At 45.3% G+C, this 25,325-nt stretch overlaps 1 protein-coding gene across 3 annotated transcripts; it reads right to left on the bottom strand.

The window, feature by feature from the left end:
• Positions 1 to 278: 278 nt before the first annotated feature.
• On the bottom strand, positions 279 to 3,590 carry SOCS1 (suppressor of cytokine signaling 1). 3 transcript variants are annotated; one of them, XM_027820640.3, is made up of 2 exons: positions 2,962 to 3,590; positions 279 to 1,257 (listed from the first exon to the last, which is right to left on the bottom strand). In XM_027820640.3, the coding sequence occupies exon 2, from the start codon at positions 1,180 to 1,182 to the stop codon at positions 559 to 561; it is 624 nt and encodes a 207-aa protein (XP_027676441.1). In that variant the 5' UTR covers positions 1,183 to 1,257; positions 2,962 to 3,590; the 3' UTR covers positions 279 to 558. The 3 variants fall into 3 exon arrangements, with proteins under 3 accessions (XP_027676441.1, XP_043380099.1, XP_007058186.1); XM_043524164.1 differs by having other exon boundaries at positions 3,074 to 3,590; XM_007058124.3 differs by having other exon boundaries at positions 3,295 to 3,589.
• Positions 3,591 to 25,325: the final 21,735 nt, after the last annotated feature.

Below are 25,325 nucleotides of genomic sequence, written 5' to 3'. Positions count from 1 at the left end.
GGGGAGTTGTAGAAGGATCCAACACAGACCCATCCTTAGTGTATTCTGTCTCATTTCTGTTTCTTTATATAGTACCTGGGACAGAGAGTATGTCTGTCTTTGTCTGCTGGCAGCACCAATGTTACTTGGCCAGCTCCTCAGTTGGGGTAAAATCAGTGAAACTTCAGTGGATTACTAGGATTTACCCTAGCTAAGGGCCTGGCCCATTGTCACTCCTAACTAATAAACACAGCGATCAGAAAGCAGAACCCAGAAATCTAAAGACACCAGAGATGCTATTTTTTAAAAACTTTCACAATAAAGTTTATTACATTATTTTCATTAGAAATATTATAAAATAGAATATTCTGCCCAGCAGAAAAATAATTCCAGGATTTAAAAACCCTGGGTTTGTGCAAACAGTTTGTGTAAACATAAGAAGTCAAGTGTTCAGGTTCCATCACAAAATACAGTAAATTGCTACAAAAATAAATTTGGTCACTCCCAAATAGATTAAAAAACCCAGATGTCTTCACACCTCTCTCTCTCACACACACACGCACGCAGTTAATGCTGTATTTATATCTGAAATGGGAAGGATTTCAGGTAGTCCTTTAAAACTGGATTGAGAGGGATGTGGTTTAAATTCTCTCTCCCGAATGTTGCCACAATGCTTTTCCGGCAGAGCTCCTGCAATGGCCGTAAACGGACTTTGCGTAGTGGGGTGACCAGCACCTTCCTTGGGGAGCTTATATAATGTTCCAGTAGCTTAAAGAGACAGTCGAAACTCTCCTTGCTGCCATCCAGGCTGAAACGCCCAGCCTGGAAGTTTATTCGGATGCTGGTGGGCCCAGTAACAGTCTTAACACTGATGGCAAAGAAGCAATTTTTTTGTCTGCTGTCCCTGATGAGGAAAGTGCCCTCAGGCTCAGATTTCAGCTTCTCGTGGGCCGCGCTGACAGTCAGTGGGCCCCAGTAGAAGCCACATGCATCCAGCAGGGCGCTCGCTCGGGTGATACTACTGAAATCTGCCTGCGAGCGGAAAGTTCGGAAGTGTGTGTCGCTCTGCGCCTGCCCATTGTTGGACCGAGCCGGGCCATGGTAACCTCTAGGCCGAGAATGATCCCTTGCTGGAGGCTCAAGTCGACATCTCGGGTCTGCTGCAACTGCATTATCTGCTGCCACCTTACTGTGCGCTACCATCCTATAGACTAGACCAGCGGATGCGGTCTTCCATAGCGTCAGTGGCCAGGGCAGTGCAGCTCTCCAGCGGCTATTCTGAAATTCAAAAAAAAACCAAAACAAAACATTAGATCCGCAGGGAAGGAAGAGGGAGAGAGGGGCCCTCAATCTGTGTAAATTAATGACAATCTTCCATTCACACCTCTCTGCTCCCTTATAAAATAAAGCCTTTACTCTGCAAATTTACACCCAGCAACAACTGATTAACAGCATCACTTTCTGGCTAGGTTAGCAATCCATTGCTCTTGAAACATCTGAAGGTCAGAAGCATCCAGCCAGGGAAACAGTTACAAATGATGTGGTTTTCCTACTATTAGTCATAGAAATGCGTCAGATTCTGGATAGAGTTGACTGATGGGAATCTCTTTTTTCAAACGTTACTTTCTATGTATATCCTTCTCCATCAATTCCTTAATCTTGCATAAAACCACTTAGAATAAAACTACTGATTTGCTCACTTCCCTCTCCCATTTCCCAGATGTAGATGTCTGAACTCAGACTGTATTGTTCGTTGCATTATGTGGGGGAAAAAAAAAAAAAGTGGATAAAGGAAAGGTAAATTCTGCAGCTGGGTACAAATCCCCAGAAACTGGATGGAACTGGCCGAAATGAATAGGTGGCATTGTGATATTCAAACATGATTGGCAGTGCAGTTTATAACACTGCCAATTTACTCATAATCCTAAATCTACTCTCCGTTCTTCAATAAACTGGAGAAGCAGCCATAGAAGTCCATTTCCCACCCCTTGCTCCCTCCCGGGGGGATAGCAATGTTACCACCTTACTATGCCTACACAAAGCAACCTCTATGAACCCTTAAAGCATTATTCCTCTCTCTCTTTTTTGTATTGCATGCACTTTAAGTGGCCCTATCTAAATTGCTTCCTATTGATATATCTTTCAGCACCAAGGGCCAAATGCATCCCTCAAGTAAGTCTTTTGAAATAAGCATTGTTGTACCAGCAATTAATGTGGCCTCAAATGTCTAACCCGACAGCATGGTTCAATACATCTCTGCTGGCTGCCTTGACCTTACTGGAAAGCATAGATTTTAGAATTTATCCCTACAGTCAGTTATAGATCTGCACTGGCAGATTGCCTCAAGCTCTCTCAACATTCTCAGAAATGAATCCCCCCAGCTGTCTCACAAAGTACACAGCAACATGCGGACGTAAATGAAGAGACACCACTTAGCTGGATTCCTGTCTCTGTGAATGCAACAGCTGGACATTTTAGTTTAGTTTAGATCATTTTACTGACTGAAATAGCTATAATAAATTCCTGACATTAGCAGATCACTTAAAACAAGTGAAGTATGGGTAGGTTTTCCTTCTATGGCACATGAAAGAAACTGATGTCAGCTTTTCTAATCATTGGGTGAGGATCGCTATTCAGTATTCAAAGTTTAAAAAAAAAAAATCAAGGCACTCTGAAGGGGGGATAGCTTTTCGTTTAAAACAATAAGGTTCTCTAGAGTAAACCATTCACCTCCAGGAGAAAGAAAACATTTTCTCTTTTTGGGGGGGAAGGAGGGCGTACATAAAAAGAGTTCTATGCACTTCACTGCCAGTAAGCTTGAAAACAGAACGGCTTTCCTGTGCCTCACTGCAAGGTCCCAAGGCAGTTTTTCCTACGAGCAGAAGTTTCGCCCTTGTCTCCTTGGCCAAAGTTTTCCCCATCCCGGCCCAGCTAATGCTGGTCTGTCAGTTCGCCGCTTCGCTCCACCCCAGAGGTAACTACCTTTCAATGATGCCGCAGAATAGACACTTCGCGAACGGCTCGGGAGTCCTTTTGGCAAGCAAGGCGTTAGCTAGAGACTCAGCGATGGGCAGTATTATTATGATTCTGCTACCTTATATTCCACCGATCTTTAAAAACCCCAGCGTTGTGCAGGCTCGTGAGTTCTTGCGTAAGGACCAAAGATCATTCGCCGCGCTTGGAAACTCCTTGAACGCTTCTGGCTGGAAGCGGACTAGGGCTCGCTGCGCTCCAGGCTAAGGGACACCAAAGGCTGCGCGTGGAAGCCCGCTCGGGACTGCCCTGGCAATGGCTTACAAAGACAGCGCCCCTTACCTTCTCTGCCCTGAGCCGCGGGGATCAGCGCTGCTCCTTGCACGGGCTCAGGGCACCATAAACCCGAGCTGCGAGCACGGCCGCCTTGCAAGCCCGTAGCCCCCGCGCGGCAGTGGTGCACTCGTAGGCCTGGCCCTAGGAATAGCACAACCATAATCTGCCCGCGAGTCCTGCCTAGCGCCTGTAGCAATCCCAGCCTGCCAGAGGCTGCGCTGGAGCCGGACTGCTCTGCCTGCGCTCATCGCCCCGCAGTTTTATGGCTCGGGCTCCGCTCCCCGGCCCTGGCGGCTCCACCCTCTCCGGGTCGATTCGCAGAAAACACGTGGCCTGGCCACGAGCCGCTCACTTTCACTTTCCATCTGCGTCAGGCAGCTGCGGCGCAGGAGCGCCGAGGCTCCGGCTGGCGGCCGGGCGCGGGAGGGAGGGGCGGCCGGCTGGCCGGCCCCCATTGGTTTCGCTTCCCGGGCGCCGCGAGGGCCAGTTCCAAGGAATCCTGGCTGGCGCGAGCACAAAGCGGGCCCCGAGCAGCCCGCCCCGCCCCGCCCCTTCCCCAGAACAGCTGCGCCAAGCCGCCTGCGGGGCTGCGCCGGGCCGCGGCCGCTGGCAGCCCGGCTCCTGGCGCGCTCCAGGGGATACGGGGTGAGGGTGGGCGGCGCACGCGGGCGCCCCCCCGTCCCCGGAGAGCCGCGGGGGGACCGGGGCTGTGGGGGCGCGGAGCGCTACCTAGCTCCCCCTCCCCGGTCAGCCTCCAGTCCGAAGCCCTGCTGGAAGCGGCCGCGGCCGGCCCCCGCCTGTGAGCGGCGCTGCGCAGGGAGGGCTCTTGGGTAGCTTGATTATGCATCCTAAGCCTCTAGCCGTCACTCAGCCTCTTGCTCGGTAATAGAGATTTGGGGGGCTCGCCTCTTCCGCCGCCCCCCCGGTTGTCTCGTGGCTCTGGGCAAACAGGGCTACCAGTCGCCAGTAAGAGGTGGCTAAAATGTTGGGGAAACTGAGGAAGGGGGAAGGGTGGTGGGACGGTTATAGAGAGGTGTCGTGTGGGACGGTAATAGAGAGGTGTATTGAGGTGAGGGCCAGGCAGCTGGTGCAGGCTATGAATTTACTGGGGCGAGCACAAGGAGCAGAAGCCAAGAAAACAAGAGCAACAAGCTGGGGTGGAACTTCTAGTAGAGGGCTCTTCAAAGGTAGCTGGTCAACATGGATGCCTTGGTGATTAGCACTGTCCATTGTTAATTAATTAGTAAAAGTGATGTGTTAAATGGCATCCCAAAATGTGAGGCAATCAGGCAAATATGGGTATAATAAAGAATACAATGGCGAACCTGGGGTAGTTTTCTCTGACTCCAATAGGAGATTTGGAAATCCTCTTTGAAACCTTGCTTTAGCTATTTGCCCTAAACTATGCCAAAGTATGTCTGTTCCCTGAGCAGGCTCGGCTGAACTTGAGTTCAACCTGAGCAGGAGCTTTTTTAAGTTACTAAACAGCACCTGTTTAAATGGTAAGGATACTTTTGTTTATTTTAAACCTAACCATGTCAGAAATGCCAGCTCATCCACAGTCTCACAGAGAAACTGAGTCAGCCAATGGTTAGCTTTCAGGAAAGCAAGGAGAACACAAGCAGTTGATTGCCATTCCTACAGGCTACAACTTGTTTCTCCCATATGTTTTGTGGCTTTGTACAACGAGAGGTAGAAATTACGGAGACACCAGTTCTCTATGCTGAAGATTTGGGTTGAGTTTTGCACTTAAAGCAGAGTTTTAACATCTTTGGTAGGTATGAAAACTAGAGCACATTCACCACAAAATAAAGCACTTACTCTATGAGCATAGAATGAATAAAACAGTGATCTTTCATGCCTGCAAAGTGCACGTGCTTTGGGATGTATGCAATGGATGAATGAGGTGGCTGTTACCTGTTGGGAGCAATTGCAGGAGTGAGATTTTTTTCCCCTTAATGGTAGCTGTGGTTTTCTGGGACCATACAAAAGTATGGTTTCTGTCTGACAGAAGGTTGCTGCTATCACCCACAAATTCCTAGTCTGGGATCAATTTAAGGGAATGTGTTTTCCGCTTGTTCTGAGTGTAAATATTCCTTTCAAAGTCCATCCCCATCACAGGCAGGACTAATGTGATGGTGATGTCATGGCTAGCAAAGAATTCAGTGTTAAACTTGGAGATTCACGCTGTGGTATTTAGACCTTGATCTTCAAAGGCATTTAGGCACCTAACTCCACCTGAAATAATTATTTTTGAGGATCTGGGCCTTAGTTACCTAAAGAGGCTCCTGGTGGTTTTGTTCCCTATTTGGATGGCAGATATAACAAACCAACTCAGTATGAATTTTATGTATTGTAATCAAATATTCAAATCATCCTCTTCCAAAGAATTTCTGAGTAATTGAGCTTCATGTTTGCGTTTCATGAATATTCATGCTAGTGAAGCTCAAGTGCGTTAATACTTGTGGAAAGTGAATGCAAAAGTATCAGGAACATGGTGAACTGAAATTTTCTTTTGAATTTGAATATATGTTAGTGGAAATTGGTTTGCATTGTTTTCTTAGCTGCAGTGAGCACAGTCATCACAACTAAGCTGATCTATTGGGTGACTGTCGCTGAGAATTATCTTTTATTTTTATTATGGTTGCATCTAGAGTCCCCAACCAGTATTGTGCTACGTGCTCTATGAACCTATATAGTAAGACATGGTCCCTGTACCAAAGAGCTAACAGTCTAATTAGACCAGGCAGACAAAGGATATGAGGGCAAAGAGATGTGAAGTGACTTGCCCAGCCCCAGGGTCATACAATAGGTCAGTAGTAGAGCTCAGATCTCCTGAGTCCTAGCCAATGCCGTATCCACATAACCACGTACCTCTCTGGAGCATGGAGTTGGAGTGTTGCTTATTTCCCCTCAGGTATGGGGAAGCTTTTGCATTGCAGCCATCATGCAGCGTAAGAGGAAAATGTTACAAGCATCTTCCAATTGATATAAAAGCTATGTGCGGCTAGCTATAGGCAAAAAAGATCAGGTGAGAGGGAGGGGACAGCTGCTTAGCTGCTGTGTGTTTTTCTGTTGCAGACTGCAGGGGAAAAATCTCTGGTGTGTATGTGTGTAGGTACATCATCAGGCACTGGTAGAACAGCAGGCAAAGGTCTCTCCAGGAGGGAAACAAGCAGGACTGCCCAAAAAGGTAATTCAGATCTCGTGGCTCAGCAGGAGGGAATGTGGAGGTCATAGTTGGTAGCTGTGGGTCAGAGGTGGGTGAAAGAAGCAACAGAACTGCTGGTCACTCAAGTGGGAGTAGGGTGACCAGATAGCAAATGTGAAAAATCGGGACGGGGTGGGGGGTAATAGGTGCCTATATAAGAAAAAGCCCCAAATATCGGGACTGTGCCTATAAAATTGGGACATCTGGTCACCCTAAGTGGGAGGAAGTGACATTAGTGAGTGTACAGGCTTGGACATTGTGAAAGCCACAGAGAGCTGCTTCCTGTGAAGGTTGGCAGCAGCCTTAGATGATCACAGCTATACCCCGATAGCCTTGAGGGGAGGTAGTCAGAGACCCTGTGGTGCCCTCTGAATAGTTGATGATACTCTCCTATGTGACAGCCTGTGGTGGATGATATTCATTTTGTATAGTGAAGAGCTATTAAAACTGGATGGAGATTATTCCTTCCTGACAAAGTGTTGTAGGGGGACTATTCCACTCTGGATGGAGGAAACATTACAAAATGGGCAGGTGCCACAAGTACTCCTTTCCTTTTTGCGAATACAGGCTAACACGGCTGCTACTCTTTAACCTGTCAAAATGGGCAAAGTGGCCATGGAAATGGTCATGCCACCTCACCCTGCATGCTCTTTAGAATTCCTGGGGATCCTCATTCCTTTAATCACCTCTGCCCCCCAGGATCCCTCCATCATTCCTCATTCCTTTGTTCCATCGCCTCTTCCCCCACTCACTCTTTCCCTCCCACAGAAGGTGAGCAGATATTTTAAAATGAAAAACAGACTACCGGAATCTTGTCGTTGGAGAGAGGAGTAGAAGGGATGCTCATAAGAGGGTTTGGCCTGCTGGAGTGGACAAAGTCATATTTCACCCACTAGAGCCGGGGTTCTCGCAACAAATTTTTTGGTGGCTTCAGAGTACGCCATCAACTCTTGCTGGTGGCCGCACTGACACTTTTCCCTAAAATAATTAATTTTAGGAAAAACGAATGTGCATGTATACACATCCAGTTCATTGCAATTTATTTATGTAGGGATTTTTTTTGCAGACTCAATAATTAAAATAATGCTATGAAAAGTGATATTTGTACTTTTGTTAATATCACTTTTCACAGCAATTCCTGGCAAGTTAAGATTTGGATGGAGGGGTGAGGCAGTGCGGGCCAGGAAGGATGGATGCGGGGCCCTGCCACCACCACCGCCACCTCATGGTCAGAGGTATGGGTCGGCACCTGGGTTTGGGGCTCTGTGCTCTAGGCCAGCACCCACTGGAGCTCAGGGTCGGTGCCCGCAGTTACTTGGCCAGGGCCAGGGATCAGCACCCACTGCCATGCAGTTGGGAGTCGGTACCTGGAGCCAGCATCTGCTGCTGTCTGACTGGGGCTGGGGGTTGGCACTTGGGGTGTGTGCCCACTGCTGCGCAGCCAGAGCTAGGAGTCTGTGTCCTGGGCCAGCACCCACCGGAGCCTGGGCTTGGTGCCCACTGCTGCGTAACGAGGGCTGGGGATCTGCACCCAGAGCTGGTGCCTGGGCCTGGGGATCATTACCTATGGCCAGCACCTGCCGGAACCCAGGGTCGACATCCAGGAGCAGTGCCTGGGGTCAGGGGCCAAGGCTGGGGGTCAGAGCATGCGGCGAGGTTTGACTGCCACCGCACTTTGGGGCTGGCGCTTGGGGTCTGCAGCTGCTGCCACACGGCATGGGCTAGGGTTTGACATCCAGAGCCCAAGGCCAGCATCAGGGATCTGCACCCAGGGCCGGCAGTTGCTGCCGCTCATAGTTGCTGGCCAGCAGATGGGGCTGGGGGTTGGAGCGCATGGACTGGGGTCAGCACTTGGGGTCTGCGGCTGCAGGCGAGATTTGGAGTTGGTACTACATGGTCGGAGACGGGGATCGGAGCCCACTGCCGCCACGCAGCCAGGGGTTGGTATCTGTAGCCCCATGGCTGGAGCATAGTATGAATGCATCCGATGAAGTGAGCTGTAGCTCACGAAAGCTTATGCTCAAGTAAATTTTAGTTTCTAAGGTACCACAAGTACTCCTTTTTGCGGATACAGACTAACACGGCTGCTACTCTGAAACCAGTGTGCAGCCAGGCTCCCTAAATCCCCACCACTCCAAGCCCCACTAAGCCCCTCATCCCTGTCCCACCCTAGTAGAGAACTCACCTTGCTCCTTCAGCGGTGTGCCTCACCTGTCTCCAGAGACATGCAGAGTGGTGCATCCAGAAGCAACAGGGAAGGAGTGGGAGGGGCCAATGCTTTGCTGCCCCTTCCCCGCCCCCCCAATCACTGCCTAGGAAGCTGTCGTGGCTGCAGAGAAACCCCCTGGTGGCCGCATGTGGCCACGGTGGCCACATTTGAGAAACAGCGCACTAGAGGGCAGTAGCATAAATAAACAGCTGATACAGATTTACAGACCTGCACTGAAATGAACAAACCAGGCTTCATATTACTGCAGCAGGATCCCTTAGAGCTTGAAGTGTGCCTGGCAATTTGTATGTTTCTGATCTGTGTTTTATTACGTTTCTCACGGGGTATTTCTCTGTCATATTCTGAGATGCACTAGGCTCTCCTTACAATCCATCCTGTCTGGTGAACAGCTGCTTCCTTATCAGACTGTTCAAAACTCCTCTCTTCCTTATTCCAACTAGTGTTGCCAACTCTGATGGTTTTGTCATGAGTCTCATGATAATTATTGTTTTCCTTAAAGCCCCAACTCTTGGAGTCAAGTGATGATTTCAGCCTTCATTCTTAAAGAAAAAGTACATTTCTAGCACTTGCATCTATGGAAAAAGCTTCAAAATGTGACCCCAGTGCGCTGTAAAGGCTCAAAAAGCAGACAGCAAATAAAAAGAACACCAAATCTATTATGTAATCTCATGATTTTAAAGACAGTCTCGTGATTTTTGGTGAGCCTGACTCGTGATTTTTGGTGAGCCTGACTCATGGTTTTTGAACATTTGGGGTTGGGAATACAGCAAGTGTCATTTCTACTGCATAACCCTGGAGGGACAAATCCTGCTCACCTTATTCAGTGTTAATAGTCTCATTAATGTCAGTGGGCAGGTGGTGGAAAGAGGAGTGGGAGGAGTTATACAGTGACCCCTTCTTCCCTGTCCCTTGGGGCTGGGAGGTAAGATACCTAGCACTGACGCATTGGACCCATGCTGGAGCCCTTGTTTAACCAAGTCCCTTTGGTCCCTGCAAAGGACAAATTCAGCTTTCATTTTAAATCAAGGTCCCCAGCCCTGTTTCTTGCAAAGACAAACTTGGAATCATAAACCAATTGCTTAAGAGTCTGCAGCTGGGCTTCCCTGCTGCAGCAGATTGGTGGGTGGGCAGGACTCCCCCAAGCTGGGGCTGAGGGAGGATTTCCTGGGATGCTGGTGTGAGGAGGGTGGTTGGGGGAGCAGATCTGCCCAGGATGCTGGTATGGAAAGGTTCAGGGGGGATAAATTCCTCCTTGTGCACGCCATCCCCGATGGACCCAACAGGTTCTGATCCCCACAGAGAGGACAATTTGGCTAATTGAAAATAATTCAGCACCTTATTCTAGTTCAGTCACCTATTTTGGGGAGCTCAACCAGTCCCTGACTGAAATATTGTGAGGCTTAATGAATTATTGGGGCAGTGTGTGTGTGAAGTATCGTTGTTCTCCTGTGGACCTGGTGGTACCAAATAGGCAACCAGCACGGAAAATTATGTTAAAGTGAAATCAGCGTAAGAGTGTTATTTCTGCAGGCAGTATCAGAAGACACTAGACTGATTAATTAAAATGTTCTTTCCTGCACTCTGATCATTGCAATTTCCAGAAAAGAGCAATCCAAATAAATAGGGTCATTTATTATTATGAGGCATGTTAGTGTTAAGGTAGTGCCTAGAAATCTCAGTTGAGATTGGGACACCATTGTGCTAAACTCTGTACAGAGAGTCACTGTCCCAATGAGTTCATCATCAAAATTGACAAGACAGTATTATTGTTCCCATTTTACAGATGAGGAACCAAAACACACAGACTAAAGTCCCACTTGGGGGATCTGTAAAATAGCTGGGACTTGAACCCAAGGGAAGTCAGGTTACAGAGCCACTAGCTAGCCCCTTAACCGCAAGACCAGCCTTCCTTTCTTCTAATTTATTTTTTTCTTCTCTCAAATCTACAGTTTCATTTAAAATGAAACGCCTGAAATCTGAGCTCTTTTGATTGTGTATGTAAATCGAACACGACACTATTTTTGAAGTCTGCCTCCACATGCACGGAAACCAGTAGCTCCAAGAAAGGTGCGAACCTTCCTCATCCTCCTTAACTAACTATTACCATCAAAGTCTGAAGCATTTATATGCTGCACTAGTGAAAGATGGCAACTTTCATGTGGCTAGCCATTCTCATATTTATCCTCATATTCCAGTCATTTGACTACATCTGACCACAGCAACCCAAGCAAAAAGCAGCCTGATGAGTCCAGCTTTAATTTTGACTCGCAAGGCCAGATTGTCCACTGTCTGCCTCAGATCTTTGCCCAGATGAAAATGATTGTAAAAATTAATCACTTTCCACATACATAAGTGATCACGCCAGATGTGAGAGAGTGGAGAATCAAGCCTTTGTTAGTGTCCTGATGGTAGAGATGTTGCTGAATGGGTAAGTCTTCTTACTCAAAGAACAGAAACACAGTTTGTAGTGGTTTCAGAGTAGCAGCCATGTCAGTCTGTATCCACAAAAAGAAAAGGAGTACTTGTGGCACCTTAGAGATTAACAAATTTATTTGAGCATAAGCTTTCGTGAACTACTGTATGCATCCGATGAAGTGAGCTGTAGCTCACGAAAGCTTATGCTCAAATAAATTTGTTAGTCGCTAAGGTGCCACAAGTACTCCTTTTCTAGTTTGTAGTGGTGTGAATCTTTATCAAGGCCTGGGGGGATAGCACTTATAGCCAGATAAGGGCTAGCCAGTCTATATGGAAAGAGTAACTTATGCCTAAAGGTAGAATTTGTGGTGTTCTGCGGATAAAGCTTCCTGTAGATTTCCCCACCTCCACCCCCTCAGTCTTCACCACATAAATCTGTATTGCTCTTGCCCGTTGAAGCCAAGGGTTTAGGAAGATTAAAAAAAAATTAGACGTATCTATGGATAATGAGGCTAGCCACAGGGGCATTTGACAGAATGAAAGGCTGTTCTCTTCAGGGGAGCCTGTGTTATGTGAACTAGTCCCTGGGATTTGAAGAAACTTTGGCATCTCCCTCCCTTAGACACTGAAAAAAACAGCCAAAATGTTTCAAAGCTATACACTGTCATGCTTCAGGGCCTAAGGCGACGACTAACTGGTGTTAGCAAGGGCTAGGTCCTCAGAGATATTCAGGTTCCTAACTGCTACTGAAATCAATGGCAGGAACCTAAATACTTTTGAGGGTCTGGGCCAGAATGCTGCCTTTGGGCAGGTTATTCCATAATTGTTCATTAGAAGGGGGTTTGCTGCTTCCTAGGGAGCAGCTGGGTGCTGGCCAGTGACAGAGACAGGATACTGGACTGGCTGGAGAATGGGTCTGAGCCAGTCTGGCAAGTTCTGTCTTCCTATAAACTCAGCCAAATCTACATAAACTTGAGCCTTCAGGATTCAAATGCTCACAGTTACAAGCAAGAAATGTGGTTTTGGTTTTCCACCTTTTGGTAGTGTGGACAGCTTTTTTGGTAATTAGGTGAGTTAAAAAAAGGAAAGCCTCAGTTTATTGGTGAGATCATTGTGTATGGCCAGCTTGCTCTCTGGTGGTTTGTTCATGCAGATGAGATGCTAGTGTTTTGGTTTGGTTTTTATGGGGTGTGCCAGACGTCAAAACCCCTCTGAATTCCTTATTTCCCTGTTGGTGCCAATTTGCATAGCTAGCAGACTGGTCCTGTGCAATAGAAATCTTAGCTCAGGCATATTTTTAAGCACAACCCTCTTTTTGTAAAGGTAGGTTGGCTTAAGACACTTACTTTCAGTGGCTACGTTTACCATCAAAGTTGGTTCTATTTCCTGAAATTGGTTTCTGATCCCCCTGAAAGACTGAAACTGTGGTTTTGCTTTTTTTTAAAGGTTGATTTCGGGGAAACTGAACTGCATGCATGAAACTGTAAAATATCGACTGTACAGATAAACTGCGGTAACAAGATTGTTACTCATATAACCAGCCTCCAGTTCCCTGAATTCCAATTAATTCCCTGCTTCTAGTAACTGGTGACAAACAGCTCACACTTTGGCTGTTTTCTGTTGAACTTTGCCAGTGTGTGGTTGAGCAGAGGGATGAGGGTGGGTGGGAAGCATTACACTCTTTCTTTAGAACTGGGAGGTGAACTCATTTATTTTATAACTATGGGCTCAGTTGATTTGGGTCAGATCCATCCTTGGTTGCATCATGCATGCACCATCTTCATGTGCACACGGTCTATACTTTTGGTGCAGCCTGCACAATGCATAGGCAAGGGATCAGACTTGCTTGTAATTCACTCAGCATCCTCTCTCCTGCCTGCAAGTCTGATCTCTTGCCTATGCATTGAAAGGAGGTGTCGGGGATCAATCATCTAAAAAGTAGAAGAGGCAAATGTACTTTGTGCTGCATAAAAAGCAACTCTAATCCTACAAGGTGCTGAATGCCTCAAACTCTCATTGACTTCAGTGGGATTTGAGAGCACTCAGTACCTTGTGGTAGGTGCTCACACATTGCAGGATTGGACCTTATGCTTTTACTGGTCATTTAAAAAAAAAACTTTAAGTGATTCTAGTCTCTAAATATCCAGGGTGCCCAATGTTTGTGACAGTGAGTGTGTAACTGTCAACTTCCCAGAAGCCTGAGGGCTGAACCTAATTTGTATATACAAGTGCATACTTAAAAACTCATCAAGAAACAGCTGCATTTATATGATTAGCTTGTATTTGTATCTTCCTCCCTGGGTTAATTCCCATCCTTTTTCCAGTAGTAGGGGTGCCTGACAACACTGGAGGGGGGAGGGGGACATATTTGGGGGATCCTGTGCAGGGGAGTCACACCCCTCATGTGCTGTGGAGTTGTGCTCATGAGGGGTTACCTACACCCCAAAGCATAGGAATGATTTAGGGGGTGGGCAAAGAAGAGGATGAGTGGGGATTTTCAACTAATCACTCCTCCCAGGGAGCAAAAAGGGTTAGTTCAACTCTCAGGCTATGGAGCGGCTCCATTGTTGTTGTTTAGCCTTGGGGAAATGATTCGTTCCTCTCCAGCTTTAGTCAATTCCCATGCCAGTTCCTGCTGGGTTCCCTTGAACAGATGTCTATGCTCTAATCTATTTCAATACAATATAAAAAATATGTTACAAGAACGTTATTTAGGTTGCAAAATCAAGCACTCAAAAGTTGAGAAATGCTAGATTTATAGTTGCCCGTGCAACTTTCATTCTGCCTCCATGTGCATCCAAGCTGTGCTCTGAATGAGCCAGGGTCCTATGGAAAAAACAGTATGTGATCCTGTACTTAAATATCACAATTCATAAACACAATAGGGCAAGTTACGGTTGCATGGACCATTAGAAGGGCCACAACTGCAAATCTGGCATTTTCTAACCTTCATATGCTTGGCTTTGCAACCTAAATAACATTCTTTTAATATAACTTTTTGTGTGTTATTTCATAGGTTTTTAAGAACAAATTCTATCATGTACAACTAGAACAGTTCCATCCCTCCATTATGCATCATCAGCAGAGTTTGAACCCTGAGCCTTCAACACTGACTTCTACCACTTGAACAACAGGCCAGTTACATTAGCCAGATGCAGTAGGCTGTTATCCCAGATTCTGGGAGATGGGCATCTGGCACCATGTGCTAAGTTTCAGGAGGCAATCCACCTGTGCCCTCACTCGCTCATCGCAGGGCCAGGAATTGAGGGAGCTCTTGCTTTATGTAGTGGTCCAAGTGGGGCCGATGAGAAACTGAGGCCATGTGCTTATTTTAGATATAAGCACTTTTGTACTACTAAAACTGTGTCCATGTTGGAGGTGTCACCAATTGTAACTATACCAGTTAGACACAGCTAAAGCAACGCAGCAATGGAGTGTAGGCTCTGTGCAGCTCAGCCAAATCGGAATCGAAATTCCCAGGAAAAAGGGCATGGCTATCGGGCCACTTAGTGCCCAGAAGGCTGGGGTGTAAATCTAAGAGCACTAGCCAACCCCACGCTAACTGGCTGTGTGGACCCTGCTGCCGCTGCTCACTAACAGTTCGGTAGCACACTTTGCATACTGCTGTTTGAAATGGGAGTAGCTCAAAGCACACTACGGAAAGTTCATGCTTGGCAGCAGGGTGCACATGGGCCGGTTAGTGTGCTGCAGATTTACCCCTCAGCTTGCTGGGCACTAACTCTCCATATAGCTGAGCCCAAAGATAAGGCACTTCTGTAGCCTGATGGGTTTCCCCTTGCTGAATGTCAAAGGCTTGCAGCAATAGAGGTGTTAATGTGTCTCCAAGAAAATGTCACAAGAATCTTTTATAACCGAAAGTGTGAGACAACCTAAATATAGCTATCAGCTACCCTTAAAATGTAGAACTGTCTTTATTCCTGTGAATTTTTAACCATACAACACCAAACATATGTTGTTTCTAAGATAATACATCAGAATAACAAATAACATGAACACTTGTCTTTTCCATAGTAACAAGGACACTTGTGTTTCACAGAACCCTTTAAAGAATAAAGGCATTAAAGCAGAACTGTAACCTTCCCCTAGCATTCCAATTTCAATCAACATTTGCACTCAGTTTATTTTCTTGCTCATTCAGCTGTTGGTTTGTATTAGACAACAAAGTTTTAGCACCATTTCCCAGCCATCCTGTTTTAAATAATAATCATAATGAATACAAATGAAGAAAAAGGAAACAGACTGACAAGACTGACAAAAGCTTATGCTCAGATAAATTTGTTAGTCTCTAAGGTGCCACAAGTACTCCTTGTCTTTTTGCGGATACAGACTAACATGGCTGCTACTCTGAAAGACTGACAAGTGTCATTCATGGAAGCAGTGTCAATTTGTAGTTAGAACAGGACAATGCTTGGTCCAGGGATGATTCAGTCTAGTGGATGGGTCACTGGATTTGGAGTCAAGGCCTGGATTCAAGTCCCAGCGTAAGTTCAGGATTCCAGTGTGATCTTGGACAAGTCATTTAATGACCACTGTGCCTTATTTAGTTCCCCATCTGTGAAATAGGGATAATACGTCTCTGCCTGACAGTGATGTTGTGAGGAGGGAATCCATTAATAACTGGGAGGTACTCAGATACCACAGCGATGAAGATCTAGAAAATTGACTTTGGTTTGTGATACCAAGCAAATGACTTAACCTCATTGTGTGACTTACTCTACTCACCCGTAAAATGAGTACAATAATACTGATCTACTTCATGGGTTATCAAAATTCATTCATGTTTCCAAAGTGCTTTACCCAGCTTGATTATATCTGTGTATCACAGCTGGCCAGAAAATTTCCCTCTAAACATTTTTTCAGTGTGAAAATGTTTCCCATTTTTTGACAAGATCCAACACATATATGGCCATGTGTAAACTTAAGCCTGTGAGGAATTAATCAGTGGGACTGCTCACATGCTCGAAGGTATAAATGAGTTTAAGTACCTTGCTGAATCAGAACCTATATATCTATGAGAAAGCCTTTGCTCATTAACACTCTCCCATATTAGCAATACATAGAAACAAATGAAATCCCACTGTGAAGATACAGAGATACTTGGAAACTGTCTGCAATGGATGTATCCACATCATCGATGATGATAAAATGATGATAAAATCGTCTACTGAGCTGAGTTGGGTGGTATAGCTGGAATGTAGCTCTGATCAAAGGGGTAGGTGGTTTCCTGCTAAAACAATCCTCCTCACTCCTAAGAATTCACTGTGACTCAACTGTTGTAGTCACTGAGACCTCAGGTAGCATTTCAGTGAAGAATTTTTGCTCCTTGTTGCACCTATTCAGGGTGAGCCCCATTTATTTCCTCACTTGACCTCAGGGAGGAATTTACCCCATTATTTGTTGCCATTTAAACAGTGATCTTAAGTTAGACAAACAAGATGGTTTGTTTGGATCTCTTACTAGTTAGCTTGATGGCGAATGCTCCACTCTTGCAAAGGGCTCTACATGGGGTAGGGCTTGGCTGGTGTGGATCCCTGTGTATGACACTACATCTGTAAATCCTATTCGGTTTGAAAACACTTTGGGTCTGTCACTTTCATCAGTTTCACACCAATGTAATATCATGGACTAGAAATAGAATTGCCCCTGATTTCCTCAAGTGTAAGTGAGAGACAGGTCTGGGCCATATTAGATTTATGACAGGTTTCAGAGTAGCAGCCGTGTTAGTCTGTATTCGAAAAAAGAAAAGGAGTACTTGTGGCACCTTAGAGACTAACAAATGTATTTGAGCATAAGCTTTCGTGAGCTACAGCTCACTTCATCGGATGAAGTGAGCTGTAGCTCACGAAAGCTTATGCTCAAATACATTTGTTAGTCTCTAAGGTGCCACAAGTACTCCTTTTCTTATTAGATTTATGATTACTTTAAAGAGTATATGTTGATGGGCTTGTTGCGTGGAAGGAAATTAGCTAATTGGTTCCCACATATTTTCTGATGTTACTACCATTCCTTCAAAATCTGAATCTAGAAAGACATGGTGGAACTCAAGCAGTTGTGCCCTTCGCATTATGACAGCAATAGATAGTCTGATCAGATTTGAAGGTCAGCAGCATTATAGAATGTCACTTTTCTTAAAATATCTATGTTTCAGCAGACAAGTGTCATCTCCCTATTTTTCTGGGCTCATCATTTTGGTTTCGCTTCTCTCATTAAGTTTGTCACTTTCATTAGTTCATCTTAACTGATAGTTCCCTCTTTGTGCAAACAGTTCTCTGTCTGCAAGGCTTTAAACTACTGGACTGTGGCAGGTAATAAACGTGTATTGCAGATAGTTGCATGCAGAGCTGCTGGGAGATTTGCAGGGCCTTATGAGCTAAGTTAAAACCAGCCCTTATTTGATGTTCTCGTGTTCTCCTCCTGTCCTTGCCCTGCCCTGCCCTGTACTGTAGCTTGTTGCTTCTTTTCTTTCACATTCACTTCTTACCCAGCTGATCTCCTCTACTGCGTTTGCCCTTTCCCATTCTTTTTCTTTGCGCTTCCCTCCTTATCATCTCACCTCGACTTGGCCCCTGACTCCCTAGCACCGCACCACCGCTGGAGACATGCTGCTTTGGTGTTCTGTTTTACACCAGCTGACCTTTCTCTGTGTGAACTAGAACATGGGCATTCAAGTCCAAGTGTACCAAGAGGTTTGGAATAGTGCCCAGGAAAATTCAGGAGCGTGAGGGATGAACACAGGTTTGTACAGTGCTTGCAGATTCTCAGGTGAAAGGCGCTGTTCAGTATCAACGCAAAATACTAGGCTCATTAATTATGAATGAGTGGGAGGTCACTGGCAGCTTTTCCGTCTTGTGGGTTTTTGTGTAGTTTTTTCTATTACTCATTTTTCACACAAGGGAAAATCTTGTCTCCTCTGGCCCTGAACACAGCAGAATCACTATGATGCTGCTGTGCAGAAGGAAGAGGAGGATGAATATTGAATCCCACCCTCCTCCATCACCACGGCTCTGCGGGGGCCACTTCTGCTGTCAAACCACAGAGTTATGCAGATCGGGAAGGGGAGTGCTGGAGGCAGGGCTTGTGGATCCGTGACCCCACTAGCCCCACAGCAGCTGTGGCTACTCCTGTATTGCAGCTTTGAGATTGCTGTAGCAGATATGGAACAGCTTTTCTCTCGTTTCAGCTCTCCACTGGCCCTCATGGAGCTCCCAGCCTGTCTACTGGGGCTGTGCACAATGTCCAAAACATGACCTGAGGGAGAGGGAGATCCTGGTCACACTGGGCTGCATGGCTAAGGCAAGTGACTGTTTACATTGCTGTATGCCAAACACTGAAAAACATGTCCTAGAATGTCCAGTGCCCTCTAATGAAATCTGGAGCCTGTGTCTCTTATACCACAAAAGCATGACCCCTCCACCCCCAAGCATAATACCCCACAGGGCCATGGCAGGTTTCCATAGTAACCTACAAAGCCTAGAAGGAGCAAAATACACACGATCCAGTCAAGGCTCTGTGTATGTCTAGGCTCTGCTATAGCTGCGGGCTTTAAGGAAAGGCTGTTGGTACCTGGCTCCTCTTTCAATCCGAACACAGCAAGATCAGGGTGAAGCAACTGAAAGGCTCTTCAGACAGCAGGATCCTGCTGGGGAAAGCAAGCTGGTGACTCATTCCATCCCCACATATACACAGGTCCCTCCAGTATATCACCCCATAATGCTCCTCCTTCGTAGATATACCTGCTTCCTTATTAGATCCCTGACCTTCCCTGTGTGCTTCTCCAAATTCACAGGAGTGAGACACTTGGCCAACTGGGGTGTATGCCTCATGACCTCCACCCTTTGCTCTCCTTCAGCTTTTAGCCTGACTCTTTCATCACAGTCTGTAATTTTTCTTTACCATTTCATGTAATCTGAGGAATATTCCCTAATCTCTTGCTTTCTCTGCAGGATATTGACTGAATATTCTTCAGTCATTCTTTGCCTTCTAGAATTTAGTCTGCGTTCTCCCCCTGAGTCCTGAGTTTGCTTATAATCTGACAATTCGTCTGTGACTCCCTGCTAGTGAACTTCCTTTATGAAAAGTTCAATCTTGTATTTTGACTCAGGTTAGCAAGCTGTCAGTAAAATCAAACCAGCTTTGTCGTTCATGCAAATTCTCATGACGACAACACAACTCCCACCACCTTCTTTCTCCTCTCTTCTCCCTCCCTGGCTCTCTCTGGTGCTCACAAGCATACACTGCATTGCCTCACCATGCTCTGTGCAGTAAGAATTATACAGGAGAAGCTCAGAATTACGAACACCTTGGGAATGGAGGTTGTTCGGAACTATGAAATGTTCATAACTCCGATCAAAACTTTCAAACGTTTACAGCTGAACATTGACTTAATATAGCTTTGAAGCTTTACTATGCAGAAGAAATAATACTGCTTTCCCTTTATTTTTTAGTAGTTTACTTTTAACACCGTACTGTCCTATATTTGCTTTTTTTTCCTCTCTCTCTCTGCTGCTGCCTGACTGCATTCTTCCAGTTCCAAATGAGGTGTATGTTTCACTGGTCAATTCATAACTCTGAGGCTCTACTGTACACCACCCATCTTCTCTTTAATTAAAAAAGAAGAAGAAGAATGAATATGCAACAAATTAATTTCCAAGCATTCTATACTTCAAGGATCACTTTAGTTTTTCTCAACAGATACCCAGAACTGTCATCCTCCTACTTGATATGTACACTTTCATTTTAATCTTGAACTTGAAAAAAGTAGCTAGGCTACCTGGAGGAAGGTGGGAGATTCCCTTACCCTTCAGCATCTACCTGGGAGTGGGGGGAGGGGGCAGGAGAGGGAGCAGTGAATAGGCAGAGCCATGGCTTGCTGGCTGCCAGGCCTGGAGCATGCTGATCCCCCTCCCCCAAAGGTTGTTGCAAATGACTCTGATGGGGAGCTGTGGTAGGCACTGTGCCTCTCTGAGGGGCACTGCAGCTCCACCCCACCCATTGCTACAGGTGGTGGGTTAGTCATTTACATCATATGGGCACCATCTGACATGTGACCTCCCTTATAACGTGCGCTGAATCATGGGTTTCAATGTACATCAGCATTCCTAGCCACAGTGACAGCAGCACAAGAGTGTGTCATTAATTAAATCATAGCCACCAATGGATCTTTATCCTCACGCTGGACTCATTGTTGCACTTGCACTCCTGCGTCTGTTTATAAACATCTGTTGTCTCTTTTCTTATACTGAGATTGTAAGCGTCTTAGGGCTGGGACCAGCTTTTTATTCTGAGTTTGTACTAGCACCTACGACAATGGGCCCTGGTCCATGACTTGGGCTCCTAGGAGATACAAATAAGTAAATATAGCTGGCAGCTCAGTCTCACCTGTTTAGAGATATTCTAAGATAAGGGCCTTGATTCCACCTGCCTACCTCATGTTGAGAGCGGTATCCTAATCTGCAAGCCATCAGGGGTGCCGGAACGAGGGGGTGGGGGTCCAGTGCCCTCCCACTTTTTACTGGCAGTAAGGGCAGGCGATGGGTGTGGGGGAGGAGAGGAGCGAGCAGGGGCCAGGGTTTACGGGAGAAGGGGCAGCATGGGAGTGGGACCTCGGGGGAATGGGCGGTGCGAGGGCAGGGTCTCAGGGAGAAAGAGCGGTACAGGGGCATGGGGCCACAGTTCGGGCTCTGTTGCCCCCCCCCCAAATACACACACTTACAGGGGCCTTCTGCTGCTTCTGTGAGCCATCCCACAAAAGGACTTTCTCACAGAGTAAGGCACTACTCAACATGAGTAAGGGGGGCAGAACTCTTCATTCAGTTATGAAAATGCACCTACCTGTGGTCTGCTATTGAGTGAATGGAAATGCAGCAGAAACACAATTCTCTTGGTACATCGACCTCGAATGACCCTGAACAATGTACCAAGCCAAGCCAGCCTTCTTGGGTTCAACTCAGCTTCTATTTCTCAAGCTTCAGCAATTTAGTTTTAGTTTGTGTGCCCTGATTCTGAGTTGTGGCTCCTGTGCAGTCTTAAGGGTGGGTGGCAAAGGTGTCTTTTTGCCCCTCCTCGATTGCCCATCTCCTGTGTAACTTCGAGCAGCCCCAGTGGTTGCCCTAATTTATGGCAACTATCCAGAGCTACCTGGGGGCCACTGTATAGCCCAGAATAGCCAAAGTTTGGTGTGCGCCAGCCACACTTTCTACAGCCATCAATATGCCCCTTCCTGCCTCAAGCCAGGCATAGGGGGGACAGACATACACCTTTATGCTAGCTCTATGCTGGCTTGGGAGATCCTGTACTGGGGGTTTTCCAAGGGGCTATCTCCATCAGCTTTCTGACCCCTTCATGCCACTGGAGCAGTTGACAGGGGACAGATTACAAAAAAGAGGAGGTTCAGAGTTTCAAAGACATTAGGTCCACAATTGTAGACCTACTTATGCACAGTTATTCTGATTATATAAATCACTATAACAGGTAATTTGCACTCAAGAGTCATAATAATTGTACATGCAAATTAGGAATGTGACTGCTCTTTCATTTGGATGCACACCTGGGTACCTAATTAGCTAAAAAAACCTGAATTGCAAATTAGCTGTGCCACAACACTATATTTCTTGCAATAGGCTAAAGCAGTCCATTGCACACAGTTATTTTAGCACTAATGCACATATGCATGTTGTATATAGTTGAAAGGGCCTTCTGCTGAAGTAGACAGGCCATATTGAGGAGAAAAAGGAAACAGAGATAGCCAGAAAGCCACTTAATTTGATTTGTGTGTATTTTATATTTGCATGCATCTGTCATCTTCACAGGAAGTTCTCTTTTTACATACCGTGCTTTGCAAGTTCCTATAAAAGTCAACAGTATTACTCATTTTCCAAAGAAAACATTTAGTTTTTTATTTAGATCGTTTGCTGCAAAGCACCCTCTGCTGGAAATCATTAGCTGGAACAATTACATTTTCATTGTAAATCTCTCCTCCCCCAATTCATACATATTTTTGCACATAGAGATGCTGAGTTTGGACCACCATGACACATAGGAGCAGTTTGTTAGTTGTTCACATTATGAATATTTGGCCAGTTGCTGTGAATGTTTGAAAGTCGCCAAATTTTCATGACCATTTAGTCATCTGACAATTTAGCCAGGAAATTAATTATTACCTTGTTTAAGACATCCATCCAGTTAGATGAAACCATATAATATGTCCTGTATTTTCCTCCCCACAGCCTTTTTGTACATATTATCGATTGCTCTAATCAATGAGCAAGTTAATATAATTAATGTAATTAATGTATATTTTTCATGTGCTTTCTTTTTCACAGAATAATAAAAAACTTTAATCCAAAAAATAAAAATGTAAAACAATCCTTTTAACTGGCAGTCAGGAAATTCAAACTTTTTTGGTTACCAGAAGTGAGGTCAGGTCCTCACTGGATATCACAATGGGATTTTCGGATATATGCAAGGAAGGTTCACACAAGATGGAAAGGAGAAGATATTGGGATATCATAAAGAGGAATAATAATAATAGACACTACTTACACAATGCTTTTCGTCTGTAGATCTTAAAGCACTTTGCAGCAATACGTAAGCATTTTACATGGAGAAACTGAGGCACAGATAATATGTTATTTGAGAGGAAGGATGATCCTGTGGTTAGGTTACTAATCTAGGACTTTGGAGACCTGGATTTAAATCCCTACTCTGCCACAGACTTTCTGTGTCAACTTGAGCAAGTCACTTAGCCTATCTGTGCCTCAGTTTCCCCTCTGTAAAATGGAGATAATAACTCTTCCTTAACTCACAGGGGTGTTGCCAGAATAAATACATTAGAGAGTGTGAGGCATTCAGGTACTACACTATAGTAATGGGGGGGGGGTGTAACTGTGCCTTAGTGGGTCACAACTGAGGATGCAAAATTCAGGACAAACTGCTGAGAAATAGGGCAAACACAACGCCAAACTGGTGGATATTGTTTTATAAAATATACCAAACGAGCCACAAAAGTAAACTCCTGTTTCATCACACTGGCTAACAAGAAAACATAAAGGCAGTTTCCTCAGGCATTCCAGTTCTTATATCACCACCACCAAAAACACTGGAGTCAGAGATGAGTGGTTCTTTACAACCAGTCTCATCAAATAATAGGTTCTTCTGATCCCAAAGGACCAGCCACACACCCAGGTCAATATATAACTTAGATCTTACCCAAAAATCACTCTGATGCCAATCCTTTAGTATCTAAAACCTAAAGGTTTATTTATAAAAAGAAAGAAAGAAAGGTGAGAGGTAAAATTGGTTAAAGGAATCAATTACATATAGTAATGGCAAAGTTCTTGGTTCAGGCTTGTAGCACTGGTGGAATAAACTACTGGCTTAAGTCAAGTCTCTGGAGTACATCCACAGCTTGGATGGGTCATTCAGTTCTCTGTTCAGAGCTTCAGTTTGTAGCAAAGTTCCTTCGGAGGTAAGAAGCAGGACTGAAGACAAAATGGAGAAGATGCAACTGCCTTTTATAGTCTTTTGCCATGCAGCCTGTGCTTCCTTTGTTTCAAACATTAGCTGCACAGCACATGGCTTGGAAGCCTAGAGTTCTGTCCATAGGCATGTTCCTACATGTCTTGCTGAGTCATAAGGTGTACCTGCCTTCTCTCAATGGCTGATGGTCCTTCATGGGCCATCAAGCAGGCTAGGCAGTGCTGATGTCAAACTGTCTGGGGGGGTGTCACCCAGAAACATAGCACAAGTTTGAAATATAGACATACATACATATCTATAAGTCATAATACAAAGGTGATACAAACATAGAAACAAGATTATCATATCTGGCAAATTATAACATTTTTGCAGCTATCTTACATGGCATATCTGGCTTTGACCAGTGTCCCAGTGCAGGATAGCTATGGTCACTCAATTAGGGTGAACTGCAAAGAATGGGGCAGACAATCCCCATAAAGCTGGTGGATATTCCAATACTTATAACTTCACATACAAAAATGATACATGCATACAGATAGCATAATCATACCAGCAAAACATAACCTTTTAATAGACATCTCACTCGACAACCTTTGTACAATATTTGCTGCAAATACATAACAGTGGTTGCAACAATGATCTATATGGTTATATTTTAATTAGATAACGTCACAGGGTCATAGAAGTACCTCAGATATGTTTGGGACGGAGCTGTGGGGTCTTCTGTAGGTTGTGAGGAGAGAGAGTCTGGAGCCATCTTATCCAAACAAAACTGAACCTTAAAGAAAGTTCATGTTGAGATTGTAGGAAGGACTGCATTTTAGGCCTGTCCTTTTGTTCATCCATGGAACCAACTTGAACTAATATGAGTAAGATGGGCTGTGTGTGATTCCTGAGGTACATGGAATGATATATAACCCAGATTCAGAGAGAACCCATTTCAGACCCCTCAGAATGGTGTATATGTGTCTTTTACATTTTGTGAGGGTGAATGTAGAAGTTAAAGGCTTTTCCAATCAGATATTTGCTGATTTATTAGTTTCACTCACATAAACTCTCTGACCTTAAGGTTTGGGGAGGAAAGCGAGAGCTGTGTGCTGCTAAGTGCAACAATAAATCAGTTTGTCCCTTTCCTGTCCCTTGCAGGTCAGCTGCCTGTTGCAGGAGGAATCAGTGACACAGGATATTCTCAGGGTACATCTATTCTGCGATTGAAGGTGTGACTGTAGCGCTGGTAGCATGCACCACGCTAGATTTAATCTAGCCAGCATGGCTAAAAACAGTAGTGAAGACACACTGGTGCTGGCTTCAGTGCAGACTATACAAGCCTGCCTTGTACCTTGAATACGTACTCACATTGCTAGCTCACATCAGTGTCTGTGCTATCATGTCTTCATTGCTATTTTTAGCTGTGCTATCCAGATTAAACCTAGCATGGATATGCTTCGTGAACTGCAATCACACCTTTGATTGCAATGTAGACATATCCTAAGTAGAACTTGTTGCGCTCACACTATATACGCCTGTCCTTGGACAAAGGTGGTCATAAAGGACATGCAGCCATCTTGGCCAAAACACCAATGTTCGGTTCCTAGGCAACAGCTGTGCCTCAAGAATTGATTCTTAGCAAGATTAAGGCAGAGAATAAACTCCTTAGCTGCTTGCTACAGTTCCCCCACAATG

This window comes from Chelonia mydas, chromosome 10 (assembly GCF_015237465.2).
Source record: "Chelonia mydas isolate rCheMyd1 chromosome 10, rCheMyd1.pri.v2, whole genome shotgun sequence".
In the NCBI taxonomy this organism is placed as follows: domain Eukaryota; kingdom Metazoa; phylum Chordata; order Testudines; family Cheloniidae; genus Chelonia; species Chelonia mydas.
This window is presented reverse-complemented; position numbering and strand designations above follow the sequence as displayed.

Bases quoted from the DNA above. Each gene is read 5' to 3' on its own strand.
- SOCS1 (XM_027820640.3), bottom strand. From the start codon at position 1,182: ATGGTAGCGCACAGTAAGGTGGCAGCAGATAATGCAGTTGCAGCAGAC.